Raw genomic sequence first — 19,297 nt, 5'->3', positions numbered from 1 at the left:
AAAAAAACTGGCGTTCCCCTCTAACACTTCAACATTTACTGTGTAGAGTGTCCTGGCTAACGAAACACAAGATTCTTTAAAGACGTAACATCGAAAGTAAGAGAGCATCACCATCACTCTTCTTGGGAAAATCCTGTATTAAAACTACAGTTTGGAAGCCGTGAGCGCCATGTCTGTCTAACATCCAGCATTAGGCTCGACCCATGCAGAGATGCTAACCAGATAATAGCCACTTTATTTTACCTGTTAGTGTATAAAGAGCTGAATGGCAGTTAGCTGATATCCTGTCCCACAAGCTCTTAAGAACTACTGCTAAATGTAGTGTTTGTTCTAGATTTTATATTTGATTAATATACCAGATTACCAAATAATTTTTAAAAACAAATTACAATTAATATACCGGTATGTTATAGGAAATCAGACCTGTAATGTTCAGTATATTAGAATATTTGGGCATACTGTTGCTTTTGTGTTTATAAAACAAGAAAGGTCATGTTACACATGTTTGTTTGAGGTTTTTCAACTAATAGCGTGATGCCATTAAACGTTTATCAAACCATGATGATCTCATATCGGTACCTGCTTGGTCAGGGGGCAAACGGGGAATGCGTAAAGAAACAGTTTGTTTTTTTGCCTTTAATGACAATGAAAACTCTTTGCTTTTGGTTTTGTGAACTAATCCTTTTTGGATAACAGGTTTTTTTCATGTTTTTCCAACACATTTTTTTTTTATGTGTGTTGTTTTACACCAGGCTGAATTTTGATTTGTCTGCGCTAAATATGGGTGGAAATTAAACTTTACCCCAAAGGCAAGACAAAAACTGGTTTTGGTGATTTGTAGGACATCAGCATCTGAAATAGAGATGATGTTTTTTCTTTTTTATCAGCTAAATCAGTTCTGACCTTAAGTTCTTAAGAAGTGGTGAACAAAAAAGGCGCTTTTGATATCTTGCTTGGCCTCTTTGTCATTTCTACTTAAAAACGTCTCAATTTTAGTGCTTTAAAAGACATCTTTGATGGCTATAGATTGGATAAATCTGCCGTTTAAACCTTAAATCATTTCCTTCACAGCAAAAGCTTGTCTATGAAAAAAATATGGCACCTCAACAAACAATAAAACAAACCAAAAAACAAATGAAAAATACATTTTAATCATTTAAAACATTATCTATAAAGTGTAACTGACGGGTGGAATAAAGGTTTATTTTTATCCTATAACAGCAATAAACTTCAGGCTTCAGTCACTGGAGTTACATTCCCATGTGACCCAAGCAGCTCCTCATTCACTGCTAGTTCTTCATTACTTCACTGTAAACAGATTGGTAGAAACAAAAAGCATTTCTTAGCACATCTGTCCATTTATACTTGTTAAAATGCTGCATGTATTTTTAGTATGTGGAGGTGTTGGAAAACTTGCTTTTTCTGTAAAATCTCAGCTCAATAAAAAGTTTCATATGATCCTGTCATTAAAAAAAGTAAAAAAATCTGCCATCAATAATAAAACAGATTTTCTCAGAATCAGGATTTTATTTATTGATTTATATCTGACTGCTTTTACTGTGAGGTCATATGGCCCAGGTTCTTCTAATAAACGACTCTATCTGTGATTTTTTTTTTTTAACACTTGTTAAATGGCGTAGCTGTCACTATCCGTTTTGTCCACTTGGGTCCTGTCCATTTGATGCCTTCTTAACGCCTTTTGCTGTGCTGCCCACCTTTATTCTCCCTTTGATGTGTAGTATGGTTGTTTCCATGCTTTAAGGAAGATTTTTTGCTGCTGCAGGATGGTATAGTTATTGCTCTTCATCACAGCAAAGGCCTGAACCCTACGAACGCCGGCGGCGGCTGTGCTGAGTAAAACAGGAAAGAGGACGAATGTGGTGACTGGTGGACACTGATGGATACTGATGGCTTGGGCTGCTGTACTCACTAGAGACCCCCCCCCCCTCCTGGCAATGACAGTGAGCAGGTGCTTCACTGCTGCCTGTCTGCGTCACTTATTTTTTTTTTTTTACCGGGTATCTGCTGATCTGCTTTCAATTACTAAGAAATAAATAAAATAATGACGCTCTACTCAGGAAGGGTGGGAATTCATTTCTTTGAATTGATTTTAAAGTGCAGCTCTTTGTTTTTTTTTGGAAGCTGGAAGCTTCTATATTTCCTAGCCTGTGAGGCCATTGCCATAATCAGCTCTGAAACTTGACACCATGCTTCACCCTGGCTCTCACCCCAACACCCTCATGGGCTGCTCACCAACACTAGAACATTTTGCACACTCACACTCCTGGGAAACCTGCTGTTTCTGTGGCCACATGGTGGTGAGCTGTCTTATTCACACACTTTCTCTCCGCTCACCTCCCCCTATATCAATCCAGAACCCTCCCCGCTCCCTCCCTCGGTTTCTCTCTCGCTGTCGGTTTCATCCGGCTACGAGGGCGGAGGCGAGAAAAAAAAAAAAACGGAGGGTCAGAGGTAAACAGGAAGTAAGAGGGATTTTGCTGCTGCCGGAAGGGGAGGGCTCGGAGTGCACGGGGGAGGAGGGAGTCTACTTGGCCAGAGCGTGTCAGGAGCATGTGGGAATGCTCCAACTGCACAGTAGGTCTGAATCTAAACTGAACCTTTTTAAACTGCTTTTCTCTTCTTTCTGCTCTCTTTTGCCACTTTGTGTAGAAACACATGGCTTTTTATTAATCCTCGAGGTTTGCTTGGACTGTTAAGTGCATGGAAAGGGTTCTCCTGCATTTGTATCTGACTGGAATGTGATACTTTCCTTGTGACGTGAAGCAAAAGCCATGAACTTATGTTAACCTTTCATTGGCAGGAACCAAAGCTGAACCACAGCAGAGCCTCTGATTATACAGCAACTTGATTTGAACTAGAGAGCATGAATAAAAACTGGTAGATCAGCCGAGTGTTGCTTGACTTGGAATAAACCAGAGACATGGAGGTTTAATGACTCCTTTGTCCTTCTGTTTATACTTGACACAATGGCTAAGGAGTGTTTAAAGGAGTGTCTGAGAAAAAAGACCTTTTGACTAAAACCTTTGATATTATTTTTAGTCTTAAACCTGCTGTACTTCGTGTGTCCTTCTGTTCCAGCTCATGTCTTTCTTCCTTCAAAGTAAAACTACATGAACACAGAAGTAGTGAGCAACTTGCTAGTTACTGATTTGTTAGTTCAGCAAACAGGTTTTGTGTCTATAGGAAGTCATTGGCCTGTTGCCATGGATGCCTCTGTAAGTGGAGGCTTTGTTTCTTCAGAGTTGTGGTTGTACTACAACATAAAGTTTCAGCTGACGGGACAGTTTAATTGCTCAGTGTCTGCTTACTTGCACGAAGAAAGTTGCACGCATGATTTCAGAATCGGCAAACAGCAGGATTTAATTCAAAAATCTATGACTGAACTGACATGATGTGACACAACTGACAGTAAAGAAAAAATCCTCAAGCCAGTACATGCTTCTATGTGGCCAAACAAAAACAGACCAGAGGCAGAGGTGCTGAATATGCAGGGAAATGCAGGTATGTGCCTTGATTATGTGTATTATGGTTTAAAAAAAAAGCAGAACTGTTTAAAAACAGTTTTGAAATATCTATAGGGGTCTGGGATTTTAGTTATTTATTGAATATGTATCTGTTGTGGTTTCCTTGGTTACACTATGCTAACCCTTTACATGGTAAAATTGAGTTTTATCTGCTGAGACCTCTGCAGGATATTTCATTTTGAGCATTTTTTGCTTGCATGTGTTACTGTTATTATTTTGCCATTCACCCGGACCTTGATATTTGTGAGTACAGACAATCTTTGCTTCCATGGATTTAGGCACAGTTTGTTTTTATAACTGTCATTGTACGATTTTAGAGGCAAAACAGATTTCACACTTACCTGATCGGACACACGTTTGTCTCTCTGATGTTTGATTTAATGTAGAGGGATGGATGTTTCCTAGTCTTTATTAGGAACTCCATGACTTCTCAGTCTGCTGGTCCAAAGTGTTTTGTTATCAGGTTTTAAAACATGTTGGGTTTAAATTTACAACAGTGCAATGGATCTATAGGTGGAACGTACAGGTCTAGCATCCCTAGTGGCTAAAAGTGACACAGCGCTGCTTTAACAGGAGAGCTGTGTGGCTGGCTTTAAGGTTCCTGTGATCACAACATGAGATGCCTCAAAAAGACTGAATTTGTTGCTTTTTATGATCAAGTGAAGAATTCAGTAGACTTCTTTTAGCCAGCTGATGGGCAGTGGGCAGCAACAGTGGAGATTACTGCATTATTCCATGCTTAAAGTGCAGGAAAGAACTCCTCTGACATTAAAAGAAAAGGACTTCAAACTCTAGGAACAATGCAATGGAAAACCTTCTACCCTTTTAGCAATGGTAGAAGTGGTTCCAGCTCTTCTCCTAGGGAACTAGATTCAGAATTTTGCACAAAGTTCATTAAGCAGCACCTCACATAGTTGAAAATCACAAAACAACCTTACAAAGATGGGAGGTAAACATTTATTTTATGATTGAAATGGCTAATTAAAAAAGGAGAAAGAAATAATGCAAATGATTAAAAACTGGCAGCATTTTAAAAGATCACATGTAAAAGCACAAAATTCCAGTTTCAATGAGGTAATTCAGTCATGAAATGATGGTCCACATCAAAGAGGAATATTTTTTTTCTGGTTCTAGAAACTCTTTCTAGATTCTGCTTGCAGAACCTTTAGGCTTGGATTGGAGTATGTGGCTTAGATTATTTTGTAATATAATCAGCACAACTCTAGTCATGGACTGGTATGAAATCCAGGTGGTGTAACCGTAAGCAAAAATGACCATTCTTTGGCTACAATGCAAAGTTGTTGTTTAGTAATATGTGAAGTATCCCCTCCTTCACCATCATTCAACCTGTAGAGCTAGCAGCTGCTGCACCTGATGGATCTGAATACACATTCTCTGGCTAGATCTCCATATTAAAATGTGTGTGTGTGTGTATATATATATATATATATAATATATATATATATATTTAAATGGCAACAACGTACCTGGAAAACCTTTTTGACACGTATTGCATCGCCTCATCATGATGCTGCAACCATTACTTCCTTTTTGTGCAGATGGTGTTTTTAAGCTCATGTCCACCAAAACATTTCCATGTGAATACTTCTAGCTTCTCTCCTAAGACAACTTTTATTGTCATTTTCTACACACAGTGTGTACAAAACCAAATTTAGTTTTGGACAGCTTTCAGATGGTGAATGAGCAGCAGCTTAGCAGTGAAATTAACATTTCCATTTCATAAAGTGCTGCAGTGATCAAATGTAAACTGTGTGGGAAAAAAAAAACATGGTGCAAAAAATTGATATGGAACTTCAGAGCATTTCAAACAAATGTATATGGTGCAAATATGCAGTATTTTGGTTTGGTGATGCAGGATCTGTGACTTTGGAGACTTTTTTTTTTTCCTTTCAACAAAGTAATTTTCAACCACACTTATTCTTAAGTTCACATTTGCGTAGTGAACAAGTAATGTATTAGTTGTGAGCTGCAGATCTCTGGAAGGGTCGGCCATGACTGGGTAGGCCTATCTTTCTGGTAAAGGGGGTTGCACATTTAAGATTTTTACATTTGTTATAATATTGTTTAACCGAATTTTGCTTTAAATCCAAATTTTTCCAGTTTTTATAAATTTTTTTCACCAAATCCCACATAGCAGTGACATGATTTGTGTTGCCATTAAACCCCAGCAGCCTGGCTGTTTCTCTTTCTTTACTTTACTTTACAGTATCCTAAACAAGTAAAAAATAAGTTGTTCAATAAATGTTTATCTTCTTTCTAGACATAAAATGAAAAAAGAAAAAAAAATCTATATAATTTGATATTCGATAAACTAGATTGAGGTAAAGCTTTAAAGGAGAGATAATTAAAAGTCCATTTAAAATGAATTTTATATGACCGCTACAATTCTTTTTGAAGATTTAATATTTAGGTCATTTTGTGAAAGTGAACCTGAACAAGCCTTATATAAAAGTGTAGTTCGACGGAGGGGTTAATTTACCGAGCAGCAGAGATTTCCTCCATCGCCTGCCTGTGAGAGCAGCATGTAGAAACCAGCACAGGGAAAATAAAATCCTTGCTTCGTCTAATCCTGAAGGCTGGAGGTTGACTAAGCAGTGAACCCTCTGTGTTTTGCTTGTGCACCATTATGTTTTCACCACTGCGTGTCTTCCCCTACATGCAGGCATGGGCTCTTTTCACTCCTTGCACAGCTTCAATATTAAAGCGAGCAGTAAAGGTCTGGCAGTAAGGCCCTACTGACCTACCTTGCTCTTTATTTCTCACTCATGCCTCGACCCTCCCGCTCTGACCGTCTCTCTCCAGTGCATCCTGAGGGACATCCTCTCAGCTCCACTCTTCAGTTTTCACCGCCGTTCTCGTTAATGAATAGCATCATCCGGCTTGCTTGTTTTGCACAGTTCAGCTTTGCTTCACTGCCTGCAGTCTGACCTGCTGTGCCATCTTTGATTCGGAGAGCAGCACATCATTACTCAGAACAACCCCAGTTTTAAGAGCAGCCTTAAGGAGAAAAAGCTTTCAATTTTGCCTCTGGCACAACTTGTTAAGTCCACAAAGGCTTGGGCTGATTTTTTTCTGTAGAGTAGAATAATTATACAGTACCTGCAAAGTTTCCCCTTGTTCAGAGACCAACTGTATTCTAAAGGTCTACAATATAGAATATAAAACAAAGAGGCATCTTAATGGAGATGGACAGCAATCAAGGGGCGTCGATTTGCTCTATTATTGTAGTACGGAGCAGGACTGGAATGGGCATGAGAGGGAAGTGTTGATTGATGGATATTAGGACTAGCTTTAAGTGCCAGTCACTGCAGCTTTGGTTTGGAGGGAGCTGAATCAGCTGTGGTGCATCTGCCCCACTGAATAACCACAGAGCACCGATCATTACCGAGGATTTTCTTATAGGACAAAATATTCTGGCTCACACAGCTGATAATTGCACATTAAGAACTGAGCTTTAGGTCACTGGAAGCTCTGGCCAATAAGTCAGCCACGCTGTGGTCTTTAAAGCAGGTATTGCCAATCTGGGCAGATGCCAAGTCCTGCTGGAGGAAATTGGCATCAGAGTAGTCTATAAGCAGGAGGGAAGGTGAAGCGCTCTAAACGAGTGTTGTGATAACTTTGGACATAGCTGTGGCATCACCACTTCACAAATTCTAACAGATGCTAGAAATTTACATTTGATGTGACCAAAAAAGGAGGTTGTTGTTGTAGTTCTTGTCTTTGCATCTTTTTCTACAACATTCTTTCTTCGACTCCTCAACTTTCTCCTAATGTGTTCGGATGTAGAGTTCTGTACTGCCAGCTTCCTAAGCAATGACCTTTATGGCATATCCGCCTTGTGGAGAGTGATAATGACTACTGCAGAACTATTGTGTCAGCAGATTTCCCCATAATTGCTTGAACTACAACATGCCTAAAAGGAAACCTTTTTTGTTTTTAGAAAATGTGTTTTCCTCTTTCTTTTTCAGCTGTTAGCTATAATCATAAATGAACTTAAGCTGAAACACAGATCTACTGATGATCACCACGAGTCTTAGTCTCGAATCACTTTAACTAAAGAAAACTAAAACATCAATTGAAGGGAGGGGCGCGAACTTATGGTCCAGTTTCCTTTTACCAATCCTACATAGGACAGCTAAAAACAAATAATTAAATAGATCAATTTTTGATCAAGTTAGTTTAGTTAGAAACATCTGATTTAAGGCATAGCTTTTTCTTTTATATGTAATGTATGCTTATTAGCAGCTCACCCTTGAAGAGCAAATGCTCTGGTTAGAATAACTGCTTTGGCTTTCTGGTTGACGCTCAGCCAGGCCTTGGCTGCTTCCTGTAACGAAATCGTTTCACTGTGTGGGGTCTTCATTCATTAGTTCCTTAAGAAAACAAAATTTCAGTCTCTATTCACTAACTTAGCAAGGAGGCCTTTTGAAGACTGCCACTGGTAGCAGAGAGTATCCCCTAATCGGCTCTGGTTGGTAGGTCTGGAAAATCAGACCCCACATCTTGTAACTCCTTCATCAAGGAGCCCTTTTTTTCGAGCTTATGTCTGATATATTCTGGGGGAAATGTGAAACAGCAGGTCAGACTAGATCGGTGCATTTCTAGGTATAGCTCCATGTTCTCTTGTTTAAATAGAGCAGTAAGTCAGTCAGTTTGTCTCTCTGTGTGGCAACAGGCTTAAAGGATGAGTTTGTAAAACCCGACTGACTCCCTGTTCTTTGCAAATAAATCAGAGTTGTACTTGCTGTTGCTTAACCAGTTGGTTAACTAAAGTATGATTTAAAATAAAACATTTCCCCAGTTAAGTGTATTGACTGTCTGTGTTAGACAGGTGTGTTTTTGTCTGGGTTTTTATTGCAAATGTCAAACTGCAGCACAAAACAACAGGCAGCACTCCAGTTGAAAACAAGCGCATGTGTCTGATTTGAACTTTGCACACTGCCCACCGATGGGTATTGTCCAGGCAAACCAGACGTGCAATACTGGAAACATGTATGAGTGGTTGCATCACTAAGCTCTGTTGGTCACATTAACACTCCTCACGTTACCCAGGGGCTTTATTCTGTCCAGCTCTTCCTTTGACTTAATTACTAAGTTATGTTTTTTATTATTGCAAGAGCAGAAAAACCCTCTGCATCACTGATGGAAAGTAGCTGAGATGCCATGAACCCATCTGACCCATCTGAGGCAGCAGTCGGCTGCTGTGAATTGCACACATTTCATGCCGTCAGCTAGTTGGCGTCCTGTCGTAGCACACGCAGCCAGACTACAGTAACTGTGCTCTGTTATACTTTCAGCAGCCTTCCCTCAGGGCAGCACGCTCAGCCTAGCTAGTTTTACTCTTGACCCTGAACCAAAGATCATTAATGCATGGTGCTGTTTTTAATTGGTTGAGGAAGCATCACTGTGCATCATGTCTCCTTTCATTTATCAGCTCCGCAGCTGCTGCCAGACTCTCAGCTCTGACTTGCAAACTGGCCTTTAGCCGCTGGACTAATTAACAAGGCTGTTTGTTGTTATTTTTCTTCCTACACCTAGACACCTTGATTGTTTAATGAATAGGTATGATTTTTTTTTTTTTATGGGTTATTCATCTGATGTCAGGTAATTATTTATTTTTGTGTTAAACCTCAGAGGTCAGATCTGTTCTGAGTAACACTCGAACAGAAATGTGTTGTTTTTTTTATCAATTTTTGTGGTCAAAGTGAAATGCTTTATTAAGCAACTGTTACTGCAACCTTCTCCTTTTGACTTCATATGTAAACAAATAAGCTCTGATCAACATGTCTTAGAAAAGCTGTTATTTAACCAATTTGTTGGCAGCCTGGAGGTGTCCAAGCTTCCTCTTGAGTGTTAAATCTTGTTAGAGACTGTTTGGTTAATGTTCTTCAGTTAAAGATCATAAACTAATTATTAGATAAGGCAGAATCCGTGTTTGTCTTAGTTTATTAGCTGGTGTGAAATAACCTGTAAATACAGCTGATTGATGCTTGTTGATTTGGGTTTGATCATTTTGAGGTGTTTCCCCTGCAGGAATATAATCTGGGGCTCTTTTTCTAGCTCTTTTGTTTCCATTACAGAAATTGTGGCTATTAATGATTCACTGGAGTAGAATTGTAGCCCAGAAATCTGCTCTAGAAAGGACGTAAAACTTTCTGCACAGAACTGAATAAGAACTGTGCAATAAAACATAAACCATAAAAAAAACAAGACATTAATATCAGTAGAAGAGACTAATTTCATTGAACTCTGATTCAGAACCCCATGGCATTCTGGGAGATGTAGGCAGAGGGAAGGATTTACCCTCTCAACCTCTCGCAGCAAAGCAAAGCATGGTGGTAGAGCGGACCTCTTTTTAAAGGTTATGTTTAACTATAGTTACAATTTAAATTTACCCTTTTTTCCTTCCCCTTTATTAAAAGTAGGTTAAAAACAATCTATAATTATATATATATATATCTCCTACATGACACTTATATGGTGATGCATTATTCAGTCTTATCACACAGACCTAACCAGAACCATAGCTGTGTAGTAATTTTTTTAGTAGTTAAACACTCTGTTTCTGTAAACTTCTACCCTAAACCGATTAACTAGCAATTAACTTTTTTTTCAACTGAAATTTGTGATTGCACCATGTTTTTATTCACTGTTATAATATCAGTTTACTCTCAGCCTGAGACCAGGATGGAAGAGGAGAGGACAATGCCATTATTCGATTTAAACCAGAAGTGTAAATAAATATTTTTTCAGTCAAACAATCTCAGCTCCCCAGGTTTATATATTATTAACTAATTTAAAGTGTGAAAGTAAGCAAATATAAAAATAAACCAAAAAACAGGAACTGATACAGAATTTTCTGATGTTAAAGTCACTTTGTTCCTTTACTGTGATATGAAAAAATATAGAATCAGCTTTTCATTAAATTTTACCCTTAGAAGTTTTTATAGGTGTCAAAGTGACTTTATGCAAGTTGCAAAGCATGATTGTTGTACCACAATAATTGGTTGTTTTGTTGTTTAAAATTTCGGCTTTTAATGAAGAGGAGTCACTTTCAAACCTACTGTTACCCTATTCACAACGGCACATTTAATTTACATAAGAATCCTGTTTATGTAACACACTGTGGAAGGCCAGAAATTATCTCTGGGTAGCAGAGTTAAAATGCACTTTTATTGAAATTTTTGGCTTTTAACTGTTATAAAAATGCTGCTTTTCTAAAGTCAAAACCTGCTTTGAACGATAAAAATAATGCTCATAGCAGCCAGGCTTGGCCTTGAGTTAATTCAGTGGCTAAAGTGCACCTCAGGAGGGTCATCAAGCACTGTGAGCAGCGATATCTGCCCTAAAGGATGTTTCCCCCCTTCACTGTGGAAGCGGTAATCTGAAGAAGCCATTTGCCAGATCAAACGTCCATTGTTGGCTGCCGTCCATGATGGATCTAACGCCTCGCTCCCATTCAGTTAACCATTGATGGTGCTCTCAGTAACACTGAGAAACATCATCTTTCTCTCCTGAGTAGTGATTTCATCTCGTGTTTGCCCTGAAGCTCGGTTATGAACTTGCCATCTTGTGGGCTCCGGTCAACTCGCTGCTTGCTCTCTGCTTTCATTTCCATAATGATTAGTGAGAGAGAGAGAGAGAGATGACTCTTCCTTGTAATAACCGTGCTTCACTAATAGTATTTGATGGGGGTGAGACGGTCTTTAGAGACGGACACCTGTATCTTTGCAGCCGCTCTCCCTCCCTGGGCGGGAAGAGCAGTTCTTTTTTTTTTTCTCCCTTTATAACCCACTTCCTTTCCCCGTCACTGCCTTTCACTCCCCTTCCTCCTCCTCCTCCTCCTCCCCTCCCCTCTTCTTCCTCTCCACCATCTCATCTGGCCTAAAAGGAAGCCCCTCCCTCTCACAGTGAGCTGCCAGCCTCGTTTGCATATTAACTGTCTAGTCGCCAGGGAGCTGTGGCTTCGTGCCATTTGACATTCGAAGTCTGAGCTTTATTAAGTTGACTGTTGCTCCTTTTTTTGATTATTTTCTCCAATGAGAGCAAATATTTTTTTTATAAAATCACTTAAAGACAAAGGAGGGAATTTAACCTGTTTTTTTTTTTACTAAGATAGCAGAGGTTATTCACCTCCTGTTTGGTTTCAGCACTCAGACGGGAGAGATGCTGTTTGACTGTTATTTATTTATTCATTCATTTATTTATGGGGACAAAAAGAGAGTCTTGAGGCTATTCTAGTTCTGCCCTGCATGTTTTCAACCCATCTCCAGGTACTTCACCCTTTTGGGCAGCCTGACAGTGGAATTGGGACGGGCCGTCCCGCTCAGCTTCCCTGTAAGCATGTCCTCTGCTTTACAGTCCAAACTCCAAGGCTTTGGCAGGTCGGTACAAAGCCGACTACTGCCAGCGCTGCTGAAAGTTCGAAAGCAGCCGCTACCTTCATTCAAGGAAACCGTCTCCAAGTCTGTAAGAGATAGAAAGCAGAGAGACATGAAGCGACACAAACCACAGAGGGGTTCTGCAACAGCCTCCAGAAGCACTCTTGTCCACAACATCCTTATTATTAGTAACCTAAACCCATAAGGTGTTAGAACTTGCATATGGTCACCCACACATTTCACACTTTATCTGAGCAAACTTACAATGGAACCAAAAAGGTGGAAACTACATAAGCCAACATTTAAGTTATTCCTGGCCAAACTCTTTGATTTGCCTCTGTGTTGTTTTTGGTTTTCATTAACCGTCTTGAATCAGCTGTCTGTGGTCAGACTGACTGACTTAATGAAGGATGAGCTCAGCTTTTAACCTCATGTTACCACCAATCACTTTAAATCAGAGTGTTGCAAGCACACATGCATGGATTCAGCTACCATAGATGCTTTTTTCATCTTCCTGCTGTGAGGATCGTTTGCATCATGGTGCCACTGAGTCTGTCGAGTTGGATGCAAATATAAGATAAGATTTAAAGGCTTGGACAAAGGATCTATTAACATTCCTGAATTAATAGCTTCCATTCAGTTTATGCTAACTACCCACAATCCCCTGTTCCTAGAGTTCGAAGTTGAATAGATCTTAATAAGTCAGGCGTCAACAATTAATTTTGATGGAATATGTATTACTTAAGGAATGATACCTGCTCTACAAAACAGTGAATAACTTATTACAATTAGAGATATTCATAAGGGACTGTTTATCTATACTTTAGATTTTTATTTTCTTCCCAGGCATATTAATATTTCTCCCAATTGCCATCCTATGTGCTCTGAACTCTTTCTGATTAGCTTACTGATCAGTCAAACTTTATAAACAGATACTTATTTTTTTTCAGCTTTTTTATTGTCATTACCATGTCATAAGTACAGAGCAATGAAATGAATTCTGCATTTAACCCATCCCCTTGGGGAGCAGAGGGTTGCCATTATGGCGAAAGTAACAAAATTATTATATTTAAATTTCAAGTAAAGCCCAAAAGAGTGTTACTGCACTTTTAGGGAAAAAAATCTCTATTTGTTGAAATAAAATGAAATGTTAGGCTCATTTCAAATGTTTTCTTTTTCTTTTTCTTAGACCTAGTGTAGTTGATGTCGCGAGCTGGATGCACATGGCAGTGCTGAGTGTTGCAGCTGATTTCAGCTCATGTGTGAGCTGGTTCACATGGCTGCTTGGCGGTGGTGTCATTAGTTCCTCAAAGATGTTCATGTTCTGTCGTTGAGCTTTGATCCAAGTTGTCCAGCTCATCCTGCCTTCCTTTGTAAACCTTCTTCTTTATCATTGTTGCATATTGACCCAGCTGTGACCTTGTCAAAGTGCCAGCCTGGATTCCATTCCTCCTTTCGGGAGCTTGTTTAGTTGCATGTTTGACTGATGCTTGAGTAAATCAGTGTATTTTATGCAGAAGCCACTCAACAAGCCTCCCATTCTGCCGATCTAAAACGTGTGACAAAATCCAGTGCTTTGGGGGTTAAGTTGAGAAAGTTAATGTAATAACTGCTAGCACCATCTGCTGGCCTACTTCCTCACAAAGAGAGAGAGAGAGAGAGAGAGAGAGAGGGCGAGTGAGTGAGCGAGAGAAAAACGAGTCTGGGTTTTAACGACATCTCTAATATTCATGCTGATGCATTTTGCTTCTTTGTGCTTTCATTTTCCACGGCTCCGGTTGCCTGAGACTTAAGCTCTGTACGCGCACGGCATCCGAGCGGAGAGAAGAACAACGGGAAAAGGACCGGGAAAGGGACAAGTATAGGGAGGACAGGAGAGGGGGAAAAACCAACAACACCAAACAACCGCTAAAGGTCAGACAAAGCCTTTTCTGTAAGCAATAAGAAGGGAAACCTACCTTCATCTGGCTGCTGAAGGAGACGAGGAGAGAAGATAACAGGAAGGCGGCAAGGCAGAAATGGTGAACGGGGAGAATTAAGAGGAGCCGGAGAGGCACCAAGACCACACTCACGAGAGGAAAGAGGACTCAATGTGGGGGGGAGGAGAGAGGCGGCTGGGTAAGGCAACTCTGACACACACAAACAAGAGAGAGAGAGGAAAGGCTGAAGCCGGACTACGGTGAAACGGCACGCAGCAGCAGAATGAGAGCTTCCTGGACTGTCACTCACCTCCTCTACCGCCAACAGCGCTGCTCCCTCATCACCCTGTGAGGAGACGAAAGAGGGAGGAAGAGAGAAAGAGAGAGAGAGCTCCCCATGCGCTCCTCTTGAGCCCTGCCCGCTGGGGGAGGAGGCGACGGAACGGTTCCAGCATAGCGCTCACTCTCGCCCGAGGAGACGAGCTGACCGGGAAAGGAGGAGGAGGAGGAGGGGAGGAAAACGAGGAACAAGCAAGTGAGGGAGGGGAGGGAAGGGGAGGGGGGAACACCACTCAGCTCAAGGAAGAGTGACAGAAACCGGACTGTTGGGGGAAAAAGAGGAGTATTTGGAAGAGAAGGAGTTGGTGAGCAACAGAGAGAGCAGGAACACGGTGAAAGGGCAAGGCTTTTGTTAGCCGGCTGGAGAGGGGGAGCAAAGAGGAAGGAGAAAAAAAAACTCACCATGTCTACAGTGAAGAGGCCAAGAGGAAGGGTAAGTGAGCTGCTCTCAGAGGGAGGAGGAACGAGGGGGGAGGAGGAGGGGCCCGGCAGGAACTGAACAACCTCCTCTGCTACTGGCTCATGCTGCACTGCCGCCATCTTGAACTCATTGCTGAATTTTTTTAATTTTTTTTCTTTCTGTTCCTCTTTCCACTCATTCTTTCTACCGTGTGACATAATGAAGACCCAGTGGATTCGACTGATTTCCCCAGCCCCTCTTCAGCCTTTCATGTCCCACATCACTTTGTCGTTCTCCTGTTGATCTGCGCCTACAGCTGTCCTGCTCTGTAGTTTCAGTGTGTGTGTGTGTGTCTGTGTCTGTGTGTTTGCCCTCCACGAGTTGAGCCTGTCAGTCAGCAGAGAGCCTGCTCCATGTGGAAATGAGGGGTGGGCACTGAGGGGAAGGTGTCCCACCTAAATGGAGCTTACTTTACCTTTTCATGGTCTCTGTTGGTCCCCGCCGTTTTTCACGGGACTGCGTGCTGCGAGAGAGATTGAAATCACTGCAGTGCTGGCAGGCTGTAATTTCAGTTATTTATAGATGTATTACACAGCTGCAGCGCTCTCACTTTTGCTGCATTTTAGATTTTCTTTCCCCCAACCTCTAGCTTTGCTGATGGAAACCCGTTTTGTGGAATTTTTTTTGCTCCTCCTTAGTGTTTTTTTTATGCATTACTTTCAACTCCTCCTTCTGTTTTTTTTTTTATTAACTTGAATGAAAACATTCCAGCTTGATCCAGTCAATTTCTTCCTAATAGCCTCAGCAGAGAAGCACATGTGAAAATTATAATGCAGCTCTTGTAAGCGTTTTCTTCCCCCATACTTTCTTCCAGAGGAATTGCTAATCATTCATTTCCCTCCCCCTACTTTGTCAGTATGGTTTAAGCTAATTCCTTTATTTTTCTAGCAGTGTAGAGAGGGGGTTGGAAAAAAAAAGCCACTAGGCGCGCCTGAGCCATGTAGTCATACAAACACATTTTTAGATTAGGTCATTCATTTATGGGTTCCCTTTCCTCTGGGCTGAAGGCCCACAACAGGGCATAACTGCAGTAACGGCATCCATTATTCACATATTATCATGTATCACAGAGGCTGGATTATTTATGTCTGCAAGATTCAATGTAACCTGCTGCAACGGGCAAATGCTTTAGACGCCTAACTCAAAAGAACTGCATTTACATCAGACTATTGGTGTAACCTGGTGTCCACCTGATCTGAAAGCGATTCTCTGTAAGAAAGCTTCTATTTTTCTGTTTTGTTTTATTTTTTCTTGCTGTATTTTCTAGTATTTTCTAGTATCTTTTCTTGCTGTATTTTCTAGTTTAAGTTAGATTAAGCTTGGAGTTGAAGCAAGTAACGGGCAAAGTGGGACTGGTCCACCTCCAACCAACAGCATTAAAGAAAGAGGCAGCAACATGCTCTTCTGTCTGGCTTAGCTCCAAAGGGTTTCTGCTACCTTAAGAAGAGGCTCTTACTATCACTTATGTTTCCAATTCCTAGTTGGATCACTGAACCCAATATGGTGACGAGCCGAACTAAAGACGTTGATTTTGGGTCGATGTTTCAGTTGTTTATTTTTTCTACATCGCCATTAGCTGATACCTGCCTGTGTTTGATTCATTTGTGTCTTTAGCAGCCATGACTTGAGGTCACATCATGTGAATCCATTGCATTTACATATAAAGAATATTTTTTTTTTTTTTTTGATAAATTGAGGCTAGTGTTACATTTTTATTTGTTATGTAAATGGGGGAAGGAAAGCAATATTGGCTTCAAGAACCTGAACCCCCCTTCCTCCCGGGAATAATCAGTAACACCTATCAGAGACTGCTATATCAAATTCTGGTTCTAATCCACTGGATTATGATTTTTTTCCCTTCGTCCCCCAGTCGTAATGTGTGACTAATAAAACATTTTATGCAATATATATAATAAAAACTAACCATATAGCATTGGTAATCCCATATTGAAGGTGATAGTTTGGTGCTGGTGACTGCTTTTTTTATCCTTACATTGCAATTGCCTTTCCTTTTTTATGCCCTTATGCAAGCCAGTTTATATCAATGTACCCATTGGACAATGTTTAATTTCTCTTTTAAACACAATGAAATCTTACAGGCAAATTAATTTGATCTGCTCTTTTTTTGGTATTATTAATTCTGATCCCATTTCTAGCCACCTGACTCTCTTACAAAACATGAGATATTATGACCCCTTATCAAAGCCGAATGGCTTTTTTTATATTGCATAATACAATCGTGGGATTGTATTATGCATTGCACGAAAAATTGCAAAGGTTCAGAATGGCAAAGGGCCAAAAAGAGTGGCTAATTGTCAAGAATTAGTGACTCACTCTGTCAGATCGTTTCTACGTCTCATGGTAAAGATAAACATTTGCTCTATCTATTAACTTCTCTGCTAGCTAAAAATGGTTCAGTTTCCCAGACATTTGGTACTGAATGAATCACATAGTTGGTTCGAACCAGGATAATATGGAAGACATGCCGACCTCGGGGACTAGATCTGGGCACAACCGAATTCAACTGATGTTGAAATGTTTGTTTAGCCTAATAGGGCTGAATGTCTCTAACAGATGGGGACAACTCTGGGTATAACCTGTCTACCAGGTTGTACCTTTGCTGTTTTGTCAATGGCTTTGGAAAAATCCTTTGTCATTTATTTTGGTCAGATTGTTTACCGCCAAGGTGTTGTATCTGCTTTAGAAATACACAACTTAAATACATTTTATATAATATGCTACTAATACACAAATGGGGTGTAATGGATACCGCAAACTACATGTTTGACAGTAGGTAATCTCCAGGTAAACTATGTAGTCAATGATGTCGGTCTTTAACGTTAACTTTAATGTCTCCATACTCTTAATCTATACGCTCTAATATGTTGATTGACCCAGTTTCCAAACTAACCGCTACAACTATTCTGTAAATGTAATGGATAAGAAAACTAGAGTTGGGGTTGCACAACCCATGTATGGAAGCGCTATCCATAGCATGGCCATCACAGGTTTCAGTCCTAGCTTCTAGACCTTTGCTTGATGCACGCCCCACTTTCCTTGTCAGCTGAATTTTCAAGTCACTGTTGCCAAAAAAAGACGACTAGATTTGCAGCCTCATCTCTATTCCCAAAGGTGTTCTTTAAGGTTTAGGTCCAGACTCTGTGCAGGACAGTCCTGTTTCAGCTGTGGAGGTGATTGGAACATCTGAAGCCATTCATCATCCGTGTTATGACCCGTTTTTTTGTTTTGTTTGGATAATAGTGGTTCAGTTTTGTTTGTCATTCTTCATGTCTAAAATATTGTTTCAGATAATTAATAAAAGGCTAATTTAAATAATATTTGTAGTATTTATTAAATATACTTTTAAAAGCATTAAAATGGTTATCTTCATCCGCTTCTCTTCTGTCTCCCTTTAGCCTCGAAAAAACCCCAATGGTTCCAGTTGTCAGGTGCGGGTCCTCAGCCCCACAGTGAAGAGCAGCCCTTCATCCTCCTCCTCCTCTTCGTCGTCTTCTTCCTCATCTTCATCCTCCTCCAGCTCCTCGTCGGAGAAGAGGGTGCCAAGGAGGAAGCACCATCAGATGGAGTCAACTGTGCATGAGAAGCAGGAGAAGGCCAATAGGATAATATCAGAGGCGATAGCCAAGGCGCGACAAAGAGGGGAGAAGAACATCCCACGGGTCATGAGCCCGGAGAGCTTCCCCAGCTCCTCTGCTCAGTTCAAGACTCACCGTGAGCGCGAGCACAAAGGAAATGGCAAAGCCCGGACCAAAGAGAAGGCCTCCAGGAAGGCCTGCATCGTACCTTCATCAAAGCCCAAGCAAAAGACCAAGATTGGGTAAGTAGACGGCGTTCAATCTGTGTCAAACCAGCAAAATGCACAACCTATTAAAGAATAATCCATTAAGTAGAGCTTTGATCTTCTGTTAATTCAGCGCCTGCCTGAATCTCCCCAGCAATACATGAGCTCAAATTAGCATGTGACACATGCCTCTGGTTGCTTGCTACTGCTGCTGTGCTCCAGTACTTTAGTATAAGGCTGCAAATCCTTCTTTGTTTGTAATGATAATAAATCATTTATAGCAATCATTTACTCTTCTAATGAATTATTTATTTCTTAGTACAGCACAGAGTCGACAAAGATACTGTTAGTAAGGAAAGGAGAAACCTAAATTTATCAAAAGCAAGCCTGCCAGGAAGCAGCAGGGTAATTTTGTATTTTGTCTCTGTACAATCTCTTCCTGTGGCTACCAAGATGGAAGCTCAAAGTTCAACATTTACTACATGCCATAACAATAAAGCATGTGTAGTCATCGCTCAGTGCAGACATGGAACACAAAGGCTGCGTTTACATGTGAGATAACGCTGCTTCAGACGTTTGGGCGAAAAGTCCTGATATTATAATCTGCCTACCATCCCCCAATGCTTAACTGCTATATGCAAGTGTGCAGCTATAAGCCACACCCCACATAAGCTATTAAAATATCAGTTGGTGCAGATGTGAATGCAGAGGCATGGAGACAAAGGAGCAGGCTAATGTTTAAATGCAGTAAATTTAAAGCTAGTTGGACCGTGGGGGATGGGTTTGTTCATTTTAAACAGCATATAAACAGCCAATTTATTTATTTTTTT

General features: G+C 40.6%; 1 protein-coding gene and 1 long non-coding RNA gene across 8 annotated transcripts in view; one reads left to right on the top strand and one right to left on the bottom strand.

The window, feature by feature from the left end:
- Positions 1 to 19,297, top strand: part of chd9 (chromodomain helicase DNA binding protein 9) — a 104,978-nt gene that overhangs the window by 31,181 nt on the left and 54,500 nt on the right. For 5 of the 7 annotated variants that reach the window (XM_015382686.1, XM_015382689.1, XM_015382688.1 and 2 more), the window contains exon 3: positions 18,082 to 18,503. In XM_015382686.1, the coding sequence (XP_015238172.1) occupies positions 18,082 to 18,503 (422 nt within the window). Of the gene's footprint in view, positions 1 to 2,581; positions 2,600 to 14,443; positions 14,639 to 18,081; positions 18,504 to 19,297 lie in introns of those variants that run through there. The other 2 variants (XM_015382691.1, XM_015382690.1) reach the window with 2 other exon arrangements.
- LOC107089741 lies at positions 9,254 to 14,431 on the bottom strand. The gene is made up of 3 exons (XR_001481448.1): positions 14,177 to 14,431; positions 13,906 to 14,076; positions 9,254 to 12,033 (listed from the first exon to the last, which is right to left on the bottom strand). It is a non-coding gene; the product is annotated as an uncharacterized LOC107089741 (long non-coding RNA).

This window comes from Cyprinodon variegatus, unplaced genomic scaffold, assembly GCF_000732505.1.
Source record: "Cyprinodon variegatus isolate N-32 unplaced genomic scaffold, C_variegatus-1.0 Scaffold263, whole genome shotgun sequence".
Lineage (NCBI taxonomy): Eukaryota > Metazoa > Chordata > Actinopteri > Cyprinodontiformes > Cyprinodontidae > Cyprinodon > Cyprinodon variegatus.
The sequence above is the reverse complement of the archived record's forward strand: the minus strand, read 5'-3'. Positions and strand labels throughout refer to the sequence as shown.